At 38.9% G+C, this 18,134-nt stretch overlaps 2 protein-coding genes across 3 annotated transcripts in view; one reads left to right on the forward strand and one right to left on the reverse strand.

The window, feature by feature from the left end:
* Nucleotides 1-4,742, forward strand: part of dnai1.2 (dynein, axonemal, intermediate chain 1, paralog 2) — a 17,864-nt gene extending 13,122 nt beyond the window's left edge. The window contains exons 19-20 of the mRNA XM_005731287.2: nt 1,296-1,481; nt 4,491-4,742. Of these exons, the coding sequence (XP_005731344.1) occupies nt 1,296-1,481; nt 4,491-4,592 (288 nt within the window). The 3' untranslated portion in view covers nt 4,593-4,742. The remainder of the gene's footprint in view (nt 1-1,295; nt 1,482-4,490) is intronic.
* A 188-nt stretch (nt 4,743-4,930) lies between these two features.
* The window catches only part of LOC102207777 (transmembrane protein 233), a 16,455-nt gene continuing 3,251 nt past the window's right edge, over nt 4,931-18,134 (reverse strand). The window contains exon 3 of one of the 2 annotated variants that reach the window (XM_005731285.2): nt 4,931-7,409. In XM_005731285.2, the coding sequence (XP_005731342.1) occupies nt 7,230-7,409 (180 nt within the window). In that variant the 3' untranslated portion in view covers nt 4,931-7,229. Of the gene's footprint in view, nt 7,410-16,362; nt 17,570-18,134 lie in introns of those variants that run through there. The other variant, XM_005731286.1, reaches the window with a different exon arrangement.

An 18,134-nucleotide genomic window follows, 5' to 3' on the forward strand; every position in this document is an offset into this window, starting at 1 on the left:
GAGAGAGAGAGAGAGAGAGCATGTATGCGTACTTGCTTGTGTGCATGGGTTCATAAGGATAATGACTGAGGTGTAAGAATGACACAGACTTGTGTGGTGCAAACAAATATCTCTTCGCTCTATCTGTCCCTGCCTCTCCATCTGAGCCGACTGTCAGGGAAATAAAGTGTCAGCATGAAATAATAAAAAGTCCAGACTCATCTGCACATTATTAGCCTTCAAGTCCATATTTGCTTCCCGTGCATTTGCTGTTAACCTTTTGCACACAGACTGCTGCATCTTTTTATTCAGCATAACTTTTGTGGAACTTTTGGATTGCCATCAAAAATGTTGGATTGGATTGCCAAATGTTAAGGTCAAGTGAAAAAAAAATTGATGTAATTGTCAATGCAACTTAAGTGAAGTTTGCTCTGAGGCATTTTAGTCCTTTGCACATTTGATTTCATTACCACCGAGTCTGCAATGAAATGATTACAGTGGTTAAACTATTAAACTATTAAAAATCCTCATTACATAAAGCTTTGTTCTCTCCAGTATAGGTTTGGCACTTTAGAAGTATAAATTCATCACAGTAAAATGTCTCTCTGCTTCAAGTTCTTGCATGAATTACAGATGTAGTCTGTGCCCTGCAATCAGGCATGACTAATGTTACATTAGTGCTTAAATGTGAACAGCAAAAACACCGTAGTTAATGGCTGCAGTGACAAGAGGTTGCAGAAAGTCACCATGCCCTGGTGGAGTATGATGATTGGTTACAAATTATGACTATGACACTTTGTGTGTAACTGATGCACACAGACAGTGTGAATCCAAGTGATCCACGCACAGTCATCTTTCTGATAAAAGGAGTGGGCTGCGCTTTGCAGTGGAATCGTCTAAAATGCACTCAAACAGAAAGAAATCTGTGATCTGGTTTCTTCTGGATAACAATGGCTGTAAACTCATCGGTATGTTGGACCTGCCAACACAGTGCACAAAACACACATGCTCATGTGGACAGCAATGCACACTCACTGAATTACTAGGAACACCCTTCCTTTCACCAGATGGTCAGTCTTGCCTCCCTGCAGAGAACTGTGCACCACCACAAAGAAGAAACACATGCAGGCCTTACTTACTTGAAATATCTGAATACTTCCTATTGTTGTTCTCAGTTTATGAGATGTGGGTTTGTTGCACATACAAACATTGTTGTTTTGGTCTACCACTGAAATGTAAGTCAATTAATCAGAGGGTCACAACTATTAAAAGATTGATAAATCTGTACCACTGGCATGATCGCTCCTCTTTTTCAGGTTCATGTTTTTGACCTGAGCGTCAACAAATACGAGGCGATCTGCCAGCAGCTGGTGGTGGACAAAAAGAAGACCAAGCTGACCCACGTCGAGTTTAATCCCATCCATCCTGTCATCATAGTGGGTGATGACCGAGGCTATGTCACCAGCTTCAAACTCTCTCCTAACCTCCGCAAGAAGCCGAAGGTTAGAGTCTTAACAAGCTTACCGCACCATTCGCGACTTCCACTTGTTCCACATCAATTAAAGCAAATCAAATGATTCATTCAGTCCAGTGTCCTGACCCCGAGCTAATTTTACTAAATAGCAAGTCTCTCCCACCCCCACCCACCATTAGCATTACTAATTGCCTTTGTTGCTTTTTTCCCTTTATATTTATCCCAGTTAACAATTAGCCTCATTGTGTAGTGTTCTTAGTAAATGAATGAGTGTATGAAAAGCTACAATATAAAAGAAAGCTTACAGCATTTTTTTTCTGTGCTCTGAGTTTGGGATTTTAAAATGGTGAGGGCATAGAGTGCTAAAACATTACAGAGAAAATGAAGAGTAAAAAAGTATTTTTTGATCTTCATTTTCGTATTTTTAAACTTGTAGCTATGAAATAAATCAAAAATGTACTTTGGTCAACTCACAATTTATAAGTCCCTGAAGACGCTGTTGCCACTTATGCTAATGGTTAATGGGCTGTGGAGTAATCACATCACTCTGTCTGAACATAAAAGAAACCGGGTGGCACGCTGAGTCACAACACTTTAATCAGGACACATTTAAAGTCAGCCCTACAGCCTCTCTATTCTTCCTGTGCATTGTTCACAATGGTGCATGTAAAATAGAATAAATTCTAATGACCAGTGTAATATGCATGCTGCATTATACATGGTATCGCCAAAACACAAACAGGTCCCTTTCACCTGCCCGCATAAACACGGTTTATAAAAGTACAGCATAATAAGGCATGTACACACATACACACACTCACAACACTGCCTCATTAGCGACCTAAGACCGTAGCCCTAAAGCATACAATTGGGGAATAATTGCTCAGTTCAGCACCAGTGACAGGGCTCAGAGCAATTTGGAAGCTACTGAAGCAAATAAGTATAAGACAGTAACACCCACAGTTAATATTATCAATAATATATCTTGTAAAATTCATATCTTAGCCTACCAAAACTATAAATATACCCAAAAGTGGTCTAGCCAAACTAGCCAATGTGTTGTACTTACCAATTGTAAGGGTTTCTATAAAGTAGATCATAGTCTTGGCGCTAGTACTATAAACCAGTCCAACCCTTCTGTTATCTTTTAGTGCTCTTCTCTTCTCCCCAGTTTCTAAGTCATTGTTTGGACATTCCAGAATGAACTACAGCTTTTAGTGTCCAAAATAGAAAATATGCAATGCACATCTCAGCAATAAACAGTCACTAACTAGACAGCATTACATACAATTGTTGTACTGTCCAGTAGATTCTGCCGTGTTACTCAGTGAGTCCATTAACATCAAATGACCCTGTGTATGTTCAGTACAACACACTGTTTAGCTACTTTCAACATGAATGCGTTCATCTCATCTCAGCCTCCTACTTTCATGCCCACAAATCAGTGATGGGTCGATCATAAAAGTCGCATTATGAAGTATTTTATGACTCTTAAATAAAACTTCCATATTAAAATTTAGTTTTCTACATAATTTGTGTAGCATTGCCAAAAAATGAGAAGACATCAAATTTAAGGCCTTACAGTAAATGGAGAAAATTAGTACACATTCATATTATACACAGACAAGTCTGCCGTTTTATGTTTTTGGAAAATAACCAGAAAAATAAGTATTTGGAAAATTAAATCCGGATACATTCAATTTGAGACAAAACCTTTATGACTGAGATCAGTTTTGAAGCTTTATTCACTTTGAGTTTAGCCTTTCACTCTGCTCTGTGAAAACTCATCACTGCCCAGATATATTATCTTGAGATAAGATGGTCTTTCTTCAGAGGAACACCTTTGACTATTTCAAATGTCAAAATAGCCACACCGAAATATACAGCAAATATATTTTTTCCAGGCTTAAATTGAGGCGTTAGCTGCTCAGCTGTCATTTTTCACTATGTTCAGTTATGACTAGTTCTAGAAATATTCACTGCATCCCACCTACATACAGATACGTTAAATAGTACAGCACATACATTTTTTTGCTTTTAATATTAATAGTGTTTGACTTGGTAAACAAATTGTCAAACGTCTTACTGTTTTCTTTTAGTAAGATGAAAAGTTCACACGAGATGCTTCGCTTCAGAATTGATTACATAGTTATTTCCATAGGTTTTTGAAAAATGACACTTTTTAAATATAATTTTTATATAAATTTTATACAAAGTCCTCCATTTTCATCATTTCATACTCTTTTTTTATTTAAAATACCACAGCACTTTAGAAGGCTTGAACTTCATCGCAACACAGAGGTTTGCAACAGGGTGTAGTCAATACCTGCAGGGGATGGCCTAATCAACAAATGTCCTTTTTTATTGAATATAATGATTTGGATGAAGTAATATCTAATGTGGATTGGTAGTTACAGTGTAACAGATGGATACACGTATATCATTGGTTAATACATACTGTTGCATCTGCTCATTAATGTGCCCACATGCCATTCTATTTTTACCTGTGGCTTTTTGAGGTTTATTCTGTTGGGCCTCTTAAATCAAAGCCGTATTAAGTATGAGTAAAGCCTGTAACAATTGTAGAGGAGCTTTGATAAGTTCTAATAAATATCCTCTCACAGAAGTGAAATTAACTCCTGCAGCAAAATAGAACTAAAGCTGTGCCATATTATATCGCTCTTAAGAGGCTGTGCTTTACTACACCCAGGAGGATTTAATGTCATCTCACCATAACTTTGGAAGATGGCTTTGAATTTGCCCTTTAGGCAGTAGCTCTGTGTCTCCACAGCAGATTTCACTATATTCAATAGACTAACATAAAATCTCTGCTACTTTTGACCCTGCATCCATTTCAATTTTTGTCTGCTTTTATTATCTTGCCCTCCTTTTTAACTCCCTGCTGGGTTTGTGGTTTCCCACAGTGCTTGGTAAGTATAAGGTCAAGTAATTTCTCATCTGTACGTGTGTGTGTGTGTGTGTGTGTGTGTGTGTGTGTGTGTGTGTGTGTGTGTGTGTGTGTGTATAATGTCTATAGGCCAAGAAAGGTCATGAGCTGCCTAAGGGACCAGAAGTGGAGGTAGCGAAAATGGAGAAGCTCCTCAGCCTGCTAAGAGAACCAGACCAAAACTCAGGTTAAAGTGGTCACCTTGGTTTCTAAGCCAAACACAAATAGAGTGTTTCATTGCCGTTCATGAAAAACACTTATTTTGTTCACACTATTCAGTAAACATCACATGACAACAAACCGATATGTATATGTTTATTAAAATGTGTTCTTCCAGCTTAAGTTAAGATGTCCATCATTTATTCATAATCACATCATATTTGTTGTTGAAATTGCTGTTCTTGGTGCACATTAACCAGGCATTATGATTTGTCTGACCTCCTCTGCAGGCATGTATAAAGCTCATTTCATATGTATGGTACAAGTTAATTAAGCTAAATAGCAAGGGGGAAAGTCACAGCATTGGACAGGGAGATAAATTACCCTACTAGACTGGGCACTTGTGGACCACATCCAAACAACTGGCACACATAGTCCTGGGCACCGTTCCAGGGATGGTAGCCTTTTAATGTTCCATCTACTGAATGGTTTCTGCCTTTATTTTTTGTTTTCATTCCTCTCATTCTTAATGATCTGCAGTAAAGCGCCGCCCAGTACTCTAATGCTCACCTGGAATAACATTTTGCTCTCTGTCTCCCAAGCTCTTTTTCTTTCTGTCTTTCTGCCACAGAGAGTTCCTTTATCCTTTGGGTCTAGATGTGATCACATCCAGCAATTTCTCCCTTATGAGTAATTCATTACATTACAATTTCTCCAAGTGTGGTTGGAGAACGCTGCCTGATCATCTCATGTTTGCAGATGTGTAATAAATGAGAGTGCCCGTGTTGTAGTAATGAGAATGTGGCTGCAGTTATACAGTTATGTTGTTATTGCAGTAATAGGAAGCATAAAGGGTGGAAGCTTGGCTAAAGCACTGCCAGGTTTGCTTATTTTCAGCTTTCTGGGTTCTTGCAGCTGCGTGTATAACACATGAGGATTATATGGAAGTGTGGTCAAGTCTTTAGGGAGAGCACTTCTACTACAAAGGTCATAAATTCACTGAATCTTCGCTAGCATGTCCAGAAAATAATTTCACCCTTAGGGCACTGACTTTTAAGCATCATTATTACGTGATATTCAGCAAGTTTCTGGAATATGTGGTAATTAATTGTTGATCAGTTAATCAGTGATTCATTCAACCTCAATATATTTATGTATTTATATAATATCTAATATATGTTTAAAGATATGAACTTCTTTGTTTTCTGACTTTCTCTAAACTTAATCCATTTACTCATATTGTGTTTCATATGAAAAAGAAAATGATGAAAAGGAGTCTATTAGCAGTAGGTATATTTTCGCGCATGGAGTAGGAATATATTTTGAGAACCTTTTCTTTCTTACTCCTTTTTGATGTACGTGTGATCTCAGCTGTAATAGTGGAGAAGTGGTTGAGTCTTAATAATTTGCAATGGGATGTTGGTAAAACTGAAGATCTTTACGTGATCAGCGTGTGATTCTGTCCAAAGCGAGCTGCCTGTCACACATGGCTGCAGGCAGATGTCACTATGAGGGCTGCTATTTCAACTAAGCATCGCTAGTTCTTATACAACACCCATAGCAAAAGCACTGTGCCTCACAGTCCACTGATATTTATGAGTGACAGTGACACACACAGACTCCACACGGGCTCAAGTCCCTGTTCTGAGTAACATACTGTTTCTCTTTTTTTTCAGGCCAACATATGAAATAAGAGGATATATATTTAGAAACCTCCAACAAGTACTACCGGTAGTCATTCTTCATGTACTGAACCCTCCTTTCTCTCAGTCTGTACGTAACCTGCAGACATCCTTGTGACCATGTGTTCCTCTCGAGGCTTTTTGTGTGTGCGTTAAACACAGATTCGCACCGGCACTCCCCCGTGTGTTTTGTCAAACCAGTTACCAGATTTGACAAGTGATCGCTGTTTAAAAATAGTTCTCTCACTCCACAACAACTCATCCTTTCTGTTTTTGTGAGGCATTTCTGATTTTAGAGCGACAGCTGATTTCTTTATTTTTTATTTTTTTATTTTTTGACACTAGGAGAGGACAAGCTTCGTTATTGCTTGCAGTCAGGCTCAGTGCTCCTTCACTTCCCTCTCCTGTGGAGGAGTACGCTGAGGTCATAGCTTGTTGCTACATTTGACTCATTCTTCATCAGTCAGGAGGTTAACAGGTACTTGTGCTCGTTCATCTGCTGGGTTTCTGCTTCACTTGGAGCCAGCACAGGCTGCCTCTCTGGGCTAGAAGGAACCCTGCAGGCCCGGTAGAGGATTAGACAGAGGAGGAGAAGGAGGATGGCAACAAAGGTGTTGCAGGCGATGGCCACCAGTGCAGCTGTGGACAGTCCTGTGCTTCCTTCTGATTCCATATTTAAGACTGGACAGCAGTTCCCAGTGACGTTTAACCTAAATTTGAGCTTTTAAGTTGGCTCCTTGATGTCCTTAGTTCATTAGTAAGACCAAGCAGCAGCATATTTATTTAGAAAGCATGAATCTATAGGAGGTGATGTCCACAGAAGAACTTAACATATATCTCCATCATATAGTTAATTATGGTAATTATTGTGGGATAAAATTAATATGTAATATGAACATCAAAGTGGAGTGTTCCCTTCCACAAAGCACACACTGTATTGTGCAGAATTTTTAGAGAAGACAAGCACAGGAAAGTTGGCTTGCATGTGTCACTTAAGATATGAATGTTTGCTCCTCAAGGTTCTGTTTTTCCTGATAGCTTCTTTAGGGTGACACACCAGTGCTCCGACATACAGAGGAGGCTCGCAGCACTTTCTCCCAGTGATGATTTCACAATAGTCTGTATTGTCAAAACACTGCTTATGATTCCAGTAAACGCCTGCAACTGTCTGTAAGAGAGAAACAAATAGAACAATTAGGAATAATTGAACACCTGTGGAGCATGAAATGGAAAGTGGAGCACAGTATGTCTCAGTTAACTCATCAATCTTTTCAATCAGTCTCCTTCTCCTTGCTGTTCATTGTTTTATATCAGTTTTATACTATATATTAATATATGTGTAACATTTGTACTATTTTTTAATGCCATCTCCGTCTAATTAATGTCTTTTATAATAGAAGTCAGCATTTGAGAGCACACACAGGCACAGAAGAACACAGGGATGAGGATCAAAACACTGGACACATAGGCAGGATGTATAAACAAAAGATTAATTTCAGTTTGACTTGCTGTAAACCCAAATAACCACGAACACGCTCAAAAACACACGAGGAACTGAACACAGGAACACGAGAACAGAGGAAGCAGATAGGAGGAAGCAGGCGTAAACACAGGCTGTGCAGGCAACCTGATAAACAACAGTGATAGGGACAGGATTAGAAACAAACAGGGAACTAATTGAATACAGGTTAAGCTAACATGGGAGGCACCGACAATTAAATAAAGAGGGAAAAAAACAAAGTCTGAAGACAAAACGATGGCATCACTCCTCCTCCTCACAGTGTAATGAATTCAGGTCAGACTCAGTGTCCTTCCATTTTGTGGACCGTTATTGTGATAATGCATCAGCTCATTTCCTTAGATGTCTCATTTCAAAATGACACAAAAACTTTGTAAAAAGATAATTAGCTCATATCTGTACCTCAGTTTTTTATTTCTTCACTAAACTTGAATTGTTATTTTCAGTAAAATATAGTCCTAGAGAGTGTATTTTAAAATAAAACTCATATATCTCAAAGGCTGGATCTTGTGATCTGTGTCAGGATAGGTAATGTGGATTCGAAGATCAGGTTCATGACTTTTTACTTGATGATCAATGATCCTTTTAAGCCATTTGAGAAAGAAAACTTGAGGAAAGCCTTTGCAAGAATACTGACTCCAAAAAATGCTTCATGACTGAACTGATGGCAATTTTGATTTGACTTTGATTTTTCCAAAAAAAAAAAAAAGCCATTCAAACTGTAATCCAGCATGCTAATTTTTTACTACTACACAATATGGTTTGTTTCTACTCTTTACACACTTATTAACCAAATTAATTATCATTTTTAGTAAACAGAAAAGCACACTGTATTGCCTGAACAGACAGAAATCCCCTACTTTGAGGAAGAAGTGAGAAAGAGTGTTCAGTAAGACTGTTGACTTAAAAAAAAAAGATTAAAAAATCACCAGAGTAAATTTTACTGTATCATATAATAAGTCACCTTGTTTCCCCGAGAACAGTCAACTAAACTTAGAAGGTGGATTCCAGATATCTTCTTTATTGTGAGTATTAATATATTATATATAAAGTACTATTACCAAGGATTTTCTCAGTTGACCATGCAGAACAATGGTACTGTAGTGGTATATTGAACTTACTTTCAAAACAAATGCTGAACCTCAACACTAGCTCATAAATGCTACTGGTAAACACTAAATCATTACTGGCCAGAGGATTCTTGGGCAAGGTAGCTAGGTAAACCTCACCACTGTTTTCAATCATGCAAACACTAAAAACAACACATCTACAAGGTCTAAACTCAAAATTACCGAAATAGCATTAAATCGGTCATGATGGTTAGCCACCCCTGGTATGAATGGAACATCTGTTTGGAGCTATATGAAAGCCTTCCCTTCCAGCTGAGTGGCTACGCAGGCAGCGAAAGGGAGCATATGCCCCATTTGTACACAATTATGCACACCATATCTACTGTGTTAAGCTTAAATTTTATACAGCCGCCGCTAGGTTGATGCAAATTGATCGCAGGCCACTGTAGGTTCACATGCACCAGCTCTGCTTGCACACGAGAATTCGATTTCAGCTGGCTCCACAACCACAGCTAATAGAGTTAGCGCTGCTTTTGAAGCAATAATATCAGTTTGTGATTGTTACTAATCCAAATCAACCAATGGACTGTGCATTCCTACTAATCGCATTGTGTTTCCCTGCATAACTCACATGCTACAAGCTCGCTGCACACTGTGCACTTTGATTCACCAAAATAAAGTTGTGGTAACCTACTCTCTCCCCCTCTCTCTCTCTCTCTTTCTCACACATACATGCATACATGGTTGCTGTGCTCATCTTTCTTGACAACTGAATATCTTTAATAAAGGTGGACCAGTTGCTAATGTAGATGCACATTAACCAGGCAGAAATTCACTCCCATTATTTTCCCATTTGGAGGATTAGCATGTCAATATGTTTACACTGCAAAAGCACTTACCAGTGAACAGTGAACTTATGTTGCGCGTGAATAGTGTTGTCCGGAAGATCGCTTTTTGAATCTTGTTACTTTCTAAAAACATGAAAATTCATTTTATTTGTGAATATTTTATTGTAAATGAAACACGTCACTTCATTTTACTCATTGCTATCATCATTGCCATGTAAAAGCACAGAGGCATCTAGAGTTTAAGGCACTACAATCGTCGCTCATCACTGATCTTGGGATTTGAGGCCTGTCCTGATCTTTGCTCTGCATTCTCAAGTTAGTGCTGAATAGCATGAGTACAGCCACTTCCCGTGAGGAAAAAAACGCCTCTTCAAACCCAGTGAATCACATGGATATAACCCTCTATGTGTTATTCACGTGACTCAGTTGAATCTAGCATGATTTCTATCAGTCAGTCTTAAATCTGCTTGTCTCACCTAACTATTGAGAAGCCCTTCTAATTCCAATATCTGCATGGAAGTGACAGCGCTGTCACACCTAGACTCGCTATCACCTCTTATCAGTCTCATGTTAATCAGAGTCCCCTGCGTCAGTTGATTTCATACCCCCACATGTGCAGTTGGAGACCTGGCTGCCTGCAGAGTGTGACAGGTGGATCTGATAAAGTCACAGAGCATTTGATCTGGATTTGGTGCAGCCTTCAATCCTCAGGTGGAAAGGAAGCTCCATTTTTTTCACTCTTTAGTGATTAAGGAGGATACCTCAGTCACAACTGGTGATCTCCCCCTGATCTCATAACTCGCTGCGTACTTAAATAGCACCAGCTGGCCCCAGTCCTATGGAAAACATAATTCTAATAACAATCTTAACTTCAAAACACTAAGAATGTTAAGACTTTCCAATTTGTTTTTATCACGCTATGTGTTGCTATGGAGCAAAGTCTTACATTCACAGTAGTTGCACACTTACCCGACACACTGAGGCATCAGTTTTTCTACTGTTCTTTGAATAAATATCCCAGCGTATAAGTCAGCCATCTTCCATTATTCACATGGATAACAGTTCCTTCTCCAGCTGTCTGCCATACTCTGCTCTCCCCTCTGTCTCCCCCGTTTCTTTTCCTTCTCCACCTGCTCCGCTGCACTACAGACAACTGAAGACGAGGCAGGACTGCGCACTGTCTGCCAGAGAGCTCTCCAACAGCAGAGATTCAGAGGGGCGAGAGGGAGAGAGAGAGAGTGCGCGAGAGGAGGGGCCGTGCAAGTGGATGTCAGCGGTGATATCAAGCGTAGGGAGAGGGGAATGGTTTGGATGTAATTACACAGGCCTCCTGCTGCAGACAGGAGGAGGGGGTGTGAAGGTTGTTACGGGGAACAAGCAAAGCTGCCTGTCAGACAAAACAATGACTTCTGCCTTGCATCGCAGTTCACAGTATGGCCAAACAAATAATTTCAGCTGTCAAAAGCAGGAAACTGGGAATCAAACAAGGAGAAGCTAAATTAAGACTCAATCATAGACATGGTTTGTGGAACTCCGAGCACAATGCTCATAACTAATCTTCTAATTGGAAAGTGTCCAGCAGCACCTTGTCCACTTTGATCCTACAAGTGTCCCTGACCCCGTGGAGTGTAATAGTGATCCATTTATGTTTTTTTAATATGATTTACTCCAAGTGGAAAAAAAATAAACTTTTAAGTCAGAACATATGTTCTCTTCTTTTGCAGCTTATCTCAATACTACAATCAAAGTGACAACATATCACTGCGGTTGAAAGTTCCTGTAAGTAACAGTATCATATGAGCTGCATTAACACAGAGATGTAGTCAAGACCTCTAAATATCTGAATAAGCAGAGTGAGACAATCAGTAATGCAGCATTTGTGGCGCACACAGCATACCCTCATGTAGCAAGACACCAAACGAGGAGATCGTGTTCTGTTGCAAAAACAGGTTTCTGCTGCAGATTCGGTCAAATTGTTCTGTCTCGTGATATTTTATTGTTCAGGTTACTCCAAGTTTGACACGTTTGAGGTCAGTGTGGTGTATTAAGATGTATTTATAGCAATGTATGATGGGTTTACTTGATTAAACTTGTCTGATTACAGCCAATTCTGGTCGATAGAATCATAATGTTACAGTTTGCTGTGGATGACTAAGCGCACGTTAACGTTAACACATTTCAGTCAGACTAATATAAAAGAATCCGTCCTCTGTTTTCATGGCTCACTGTCAGAAGCTCGAGACACTAGAGCATTTAGCTTGAGGCCCCTCTGCAGGACAAAAGAATAATGACAGGGCAAACAAATGTGATTACTGCTGGCTTTAGGGTGCTGCTTTGGACCTGTGTTGCAAAAGGAATTGTGGAGTCATTGTCAGATTTTACCATGCTTACAAAAGCATCTGCATTGTGCAGTAACTGATTTCGTATCTATTTTCTGTTTGCTTTTCTGTATACTGTTGGCGATTCACCTGATTAAGGACCCAGTATGTTGAAAATGTTATGGCTTTTCAGTCTACAAGGTGTTGTTTTCAGTGTGTGGACAATACGCACTTGTCCTATTATTGGCTTCTCTTTCAAACAACATGCCGCATATTGTCAGATTAAATATTTGTGCCTTGTAATTTACCGTTCTAATTTAAGTTTTCATTTAATTTAACGAAATACCCAAAAAAGCACAGTTATCCTTAAATAAGGTGTTCATGAAGTCAATGTTTCAGTCGCCGCTTCCTGAATGTACTGAAAGTTTGACTTTGTCTGTGGTGTGTCTCATTTTTTTCAGCAGTCAAGCAGTGTAAGATTTAAGTATTTTAAAATGTACTTCTATCACTTTGGTGTGCCACTTTTTATGTGTAATGTATGCAATACATCGTCATGTTTGTCTCTGAATAGAAGTTACAGTCTTTATAGTTGCCTTTGCATGATCATTTTTGTAATTTCCTGGAGCACAGATACTTGGGGGCCGCTGTAGCAGCGCACCGAGCCGAAACACGCCCACACACGTAGAGCTGATTAACATAACTTATCAGAATGGAACTGTAAGGCTGCAGGACGTGCAGTTCACACAAACAATCTGTTTTCAAACTGGCTGCACTTTTTAATTCAGTGAAGTCGTGCTAGTCTAAGCCTGCATTTGCCTTTGTGTAGAGTGTGATGACGTAGCAGAGATACAGGACAGCCAGCACACCCAGTCAACTGTGCTGGCAGTTTGTTCCCAGGTAGCACTGTGATTAATACATACGGTACATTTATGTCATCACATGCAGCGATTCCACTTTTATTTAACTGTGGTGATTGTAGTGTTGTGTGTGCTTTGGCCTTTTTAACATTGCAGGGTTTCCCTTAGAGCCCGTTTTACTAAATTCCACCTAGTTAGGTTCAAATATGCCCCTTCACAACTTTGTGCTTAAAGTATTTTTTATTTTTTTAATTAGTCTCAGTTGGGAAAAAAATTGCAGGCCCATAAAAAATGAACAAAAAAATGACAATAGTATAAAAAAATGTTGACCCAAAAAAAATTTTCAGCACCATTTCATAAGCCTGAGCGCATTACATTATTAAATTCTTACATAACAGGGTAATCATCTCTCTCTCAACAACCATCCACCTAAACTACCATTAGCATCTGTAATGATCAGGACTTGGGAGTGCTTCACGAGGCCAAAGTCCTTGTCGGCATAAGCAGCATCATTGTTGACGTGGGTGTCTTTGAGCTCCCCTATTAACACAGCAGACTTCTACAAATACAGGCTGACATTTTCTCAAACGACTGCAAATGTATTTTATCAAATGTGCTGACCTTCAACGTCAAGAAATTCAATCTCATTGTTAGTCAGTTAGCATTAAATGTAACGACGATGGCGTTCAAGGTAGCACTCTTCAGATATTATGGATTGTATTCAGGGTAAAGATGAGGTCAGGCCCCCAACTTTACTCTTGTGTTTGATGCTCACACACTGTCCCCGACAACATTTCCAGAAGGTAAAACTATAGCTATAAAAACCCACTGGACCTTAAATAGAGCACAGCTAACAGGCAGTCTAAGCTGTCTGGTCAAACCAGTGGAGGGTTTCACAGTGAAAGCATCACAGCAAAAATAGAGCTGCGAGAGAAATGGATATTAAAGTTCATGATCCAAATGTATCTGAAATAGGCTACTGTGTCTATTTGTTATCTATCTAGCTTATGCCATTTACCCCAAAGCATGTGACCTAATGGAAATTAAAAAGAAATTGAGGCAAAAGTCTTTAATTCTGAGAAACAATATACATTTTGAAAATTAACAACAGTACCCATTTTTTCACCCATCCATCAGTCCCATTCTTTGGAACACAATAGAAATAATTAATTATAATCATAATTAATCAGATTTGACAGTCATTCACCGTCACTAAAAGGAAGAACTGATTTGGTTTTGGTTGTCAACGGTCAACAAAACACTTTCTTGGTAATAACACAAGAATTAATTAATATCACAAATGTCCGATAGGATAAACGTGGTGACATTTCATATTGAAAAGGCCATCAGTTCCATCATAATGTTTGTAAAAACTCTGTAACTCAGAAAACAGATAGAAATCTCCCATTTTACCGATCCTATTAATTGCATGTGGTAAGCAGTAATATTTAGGTCAGCTGTGGTGTTTAAACAATGGTAATTGGCATTCAGGTGCCCCAGAAAGTAACCCCCACACAATTACATGACAGTACCAGCCTGAACTGTTGATACAAGCCATGATGGATCCATTGTCTCATGTTGTTTTACCCTAATTGTGAGCCTGCCATCCACATATTGTGGCAGAAATTGAGACTCATCGAGCTAGGAAACATTTTTCCAGTCTTCTGTTATTCAGTTCTGGTGAGCCTGTGTGAACTGTAGCTTCAGTTTCCCGTTCTTAGCTGACAGGAGTGGCACACAGTGTGCTCTTCTGCTGCTGCAGCTGATCTGCTTCGAGGTTCAACATGTTGTACATTCAGAGACGCTCTTCTGATTCTTTACTTTTGTGCTGATCCCAGCAGATCAGCACTTTCTGAAATAGTCAGACGATATTAAATTCCAGTCATCATTAAACTATATGTGACTAAGCGGACATGAATTCAACCTGACTGGCTGGCAGATGCATGGTAGAAATTCTAGTCTTAGTATGAAAAAAGAAGAAAGGACCTTTTCGTTTTTGAATATCAGGTATCTAAATGCATATCGCTCTTTCTCTGCTTGCACAGCATCGTTCCCACAGTGATCCTATTTCATTTATTCCAACTAGATCAAACTGCTGCCGGATAGGAGGAATGTGTCATGCGATATGTACACATGAAGGGTCTATGCAGTGCTAATGGAAGCGACTTGTTTGAGTGGCCTATTTATGCGCACCTCGCATGAGTCATGGAGTGCTCTCCAAATTTACCGGCTGTAATGCGGCCAACAACACAACAGTACAGCTTCATGATGAATTATTGATGTGAATGCAAGCTGAAAAATAATATGATTCACTATTCTTGTGCAGAAGAATAAAAGCAGCACGCTCACAAAGATGGAAGTCATAATCTCTTTTTGAGGCAACATGAAACATATAAATGGAAACTATTTTAATTAATTGTGCATGTGTGAAATTTTCTTCGGCACATATTATGGTCGTCATTTTCCTGTCACAAAGTCTGTCTTGATCCCTTGATAATCTTACAAAGTGCTTTTCAAATCGCCTTATCCCCGCGCTCATTTTATCTTTTTTTTTTCCATCCCGTCCTTTCGCGTTTTGCTTTGGTGTGACATCAAAGAGGTTGCACTACAATCACGCTGCATTTCTCTTTCAAGTAAAGGGAGATAATAGAACAAGATTACTGCCAAAAGTGATTTGTTAAGTGCATTAGAATAACTGCTGAAACTTGGCAGCGGGCCTGTTACATCAGAGGGACTGCTATGAATTGCACCTGCAAGTAGGAGACAGGTTTGAAAGAAGAAGAAGAAAAAACACTGCATAACTGCAAACCAAATTGCAAACTGCAGATTTTAGTTTCTCTATATGTGGAGCATGTATGTGTAATTCGTCTCTCCCTGGGGACCAGGGAAAGCATCATTACCCTGCAGATAGCTGTGCAATATATGAAAACAGTCTGAAAGGCTTGTTTTTCAGTAGCAACAAGAAAACAGTTATGAGTCATGAGTTGAGACTGAAATGGACGTACAGGATCATGACTCTCCCGCTTAAACCCGTCTGAATCATCCCTTTATTCCCTCCCACCTTTAGGCCACTTTATGTTGCTTCATGAAAGGATGAGTTTTGTTTGACCATGTGAGAGGCTGAGCAATCTGCCACACAGAGGGCAGATCTGCTATATTTAGCTGGGCATATGCTGCGACATATCAAACTACAGGGAAAAGTCCCGGCATGGAAGGTCGTAGTTCAAGGCTCAAGTTGTGAACTTGAGGCTGTGCAGGTCTGTATAAATACTTTGAATTGTGTGTATTCAGGGTAAATTATTGAAAAGCGATAGGTCGTAGGGTCTAACAGGGAGCAGACATAGAGATCTCAAATGCATGTAACATGATGCTTGGTTTGAGTTTACTTTTATGTGATTGTAATGCCAAATTTTACTCAGTCGTGACAGACCACACAGGAAGGAACGCAACTGCAGCAATAGCTCTTCGGTCAATAAGACAGAATAATTAAAGTGGCAAGAAATGTCTGGAACTGATTTTAATACACATATATTTTTAAAAATGCATTTAGGCAGCAGGCTCGTGCGAACACAGCTGAAGAAAAAGAGTAAACACCAAATGCCAAATATTCTAACATCCAGTCCAAATATGGGGCAAGTCCCCCCAAAATATTACAAGATACTTTATTTCCCATCGTGTCGTATCTTCAGGAGTTCTCTCATCAGACCCTTGCTGTCTGGTAAATGCAAGCAACTTTTAAACCTCACAGCCTAAATTTGTAACACATCTTTAAGTCTCATGCAAAAAAAAAAAAATACAATAAAAAAAACACAGCAATTGTAGATAATCATAAACACGAGGCACAAAGTCAGGGATATAACTTGTAATATAATTTTTCCAGCATTGGTTTACATTTATATTAACTGCTGTGTTTATAATCAATCATCACACTAGGCAAATAAAGCTACAGAAGCAGAACTTGTGACTGGATTTGATTTCACAATTGTGTGTTTTAACATTTCTGTCATCAGAGGAAAAATTAATTTATTCTTCTTATGAATTATTTATTCTTCCAAAAGTCTCTGTGTGAACCATGGTGGCCGCTGATACGCTGCACTGCGATACACATATTTCACATGCTCTTTGTAACTGCTACAGGAATGAAAATAACATTTGTTTGTTTACACAATCATTTTCATAATAATTCCAGGTTTGATGCACAGCAGGGGATTATCTATAAATACAGTGAAGCTAATTAAGACACTCTGTGTTCTTAAAAAGGTCAATTGGGCTTCTACCTCGGAGAGATACATTTGTAAGTTATACTCTACACGCCTAAATTATTTTCATATTTCATTGTTATCAGTTGTTGTCTGTTCAGATTCTTTATCCACCATTGTGGTTTAACATAACTGGTTTTATTATCATTAAAGAAGGCATTACGTTCAGGATCTTTATCACTCGAGCTATGAGCAACAGTAAACAGTGGATTGTTTACACCTTTGTGGAAAGCTGCCTTTTGCAATCAAATCTGGAAAGACATTAGTCACTGAAGTGTACACGCCCACCAGATTTTACATTCACTGATTTTTTGTAAGGAACAACATAGACAGTAAAGTAAGCACTGTACAGGCTAAAGTAAACATGAGGTGAGTCTGAATCCTTTCGTTGGCACCTGAGCTCGTAATGAGTCTTCAACTCTCTGCTCTCTCTGCATCCACTGCACTAAAACTTCATCTGCAACACAAAGTACATTAAATGAATGACTAATTTTTCTATATTATATGTAGTGGTGAATAGTCAGTAGTGGCAAGTCTCCCATGTACAATTAAATCTATATATTATATTTATTCGATATGCATTACATGTTGTACACTGCTCCAAAAATTAAAGGTACACTCTGTAATCAGAGTATTCATCTGGTCAGTTAAGTAACAGAAGCTTTTATTAATTAGTTTCAGCTGCTTTGATGTTAATTAAATTAACAGCAGGTACACAACAGGGACAACAGTCAAAACAGGATTTTTTTTATTACTAAACAAATATGTAAGACTGCTTTCTTCCATTTGCACAACATCTCTAAAATTAGAAATATCCTGTCTCAGAGTGACGCTGAAAAACTTCATGCATTTATTACTTCCAGGCTGGACTACTGTAATTTTTTATTATCAAGATGTCCTAAAAACTCCCTGAAAGCCTTCAGCTAATCCAAAATGCTGCAGTAAAAGTACTGACAGGGACTAGAAAGAGAGAGCATATTTCTCCTGTTTTGGCTTCCCTTCATTGGCTTCCTGTTAAATCC

This window comes from Pundamilia nyererei, unplaced genomic scaffold (assembly GCF_000239375.1).
Source record: "Pundamilia nyererei isolate P.nyererei 1_Seehausen unplaced genomic scaffold, PunNye1.0 scaffold00042, whole genome shotgun sequence".
Taxonomy (NCBI): Eukaryota; Metazoa; Chordata; class Actinopteri; order Cichliformes; family Cichlidae; genus Pundamilia; species Pundamilia nyererei.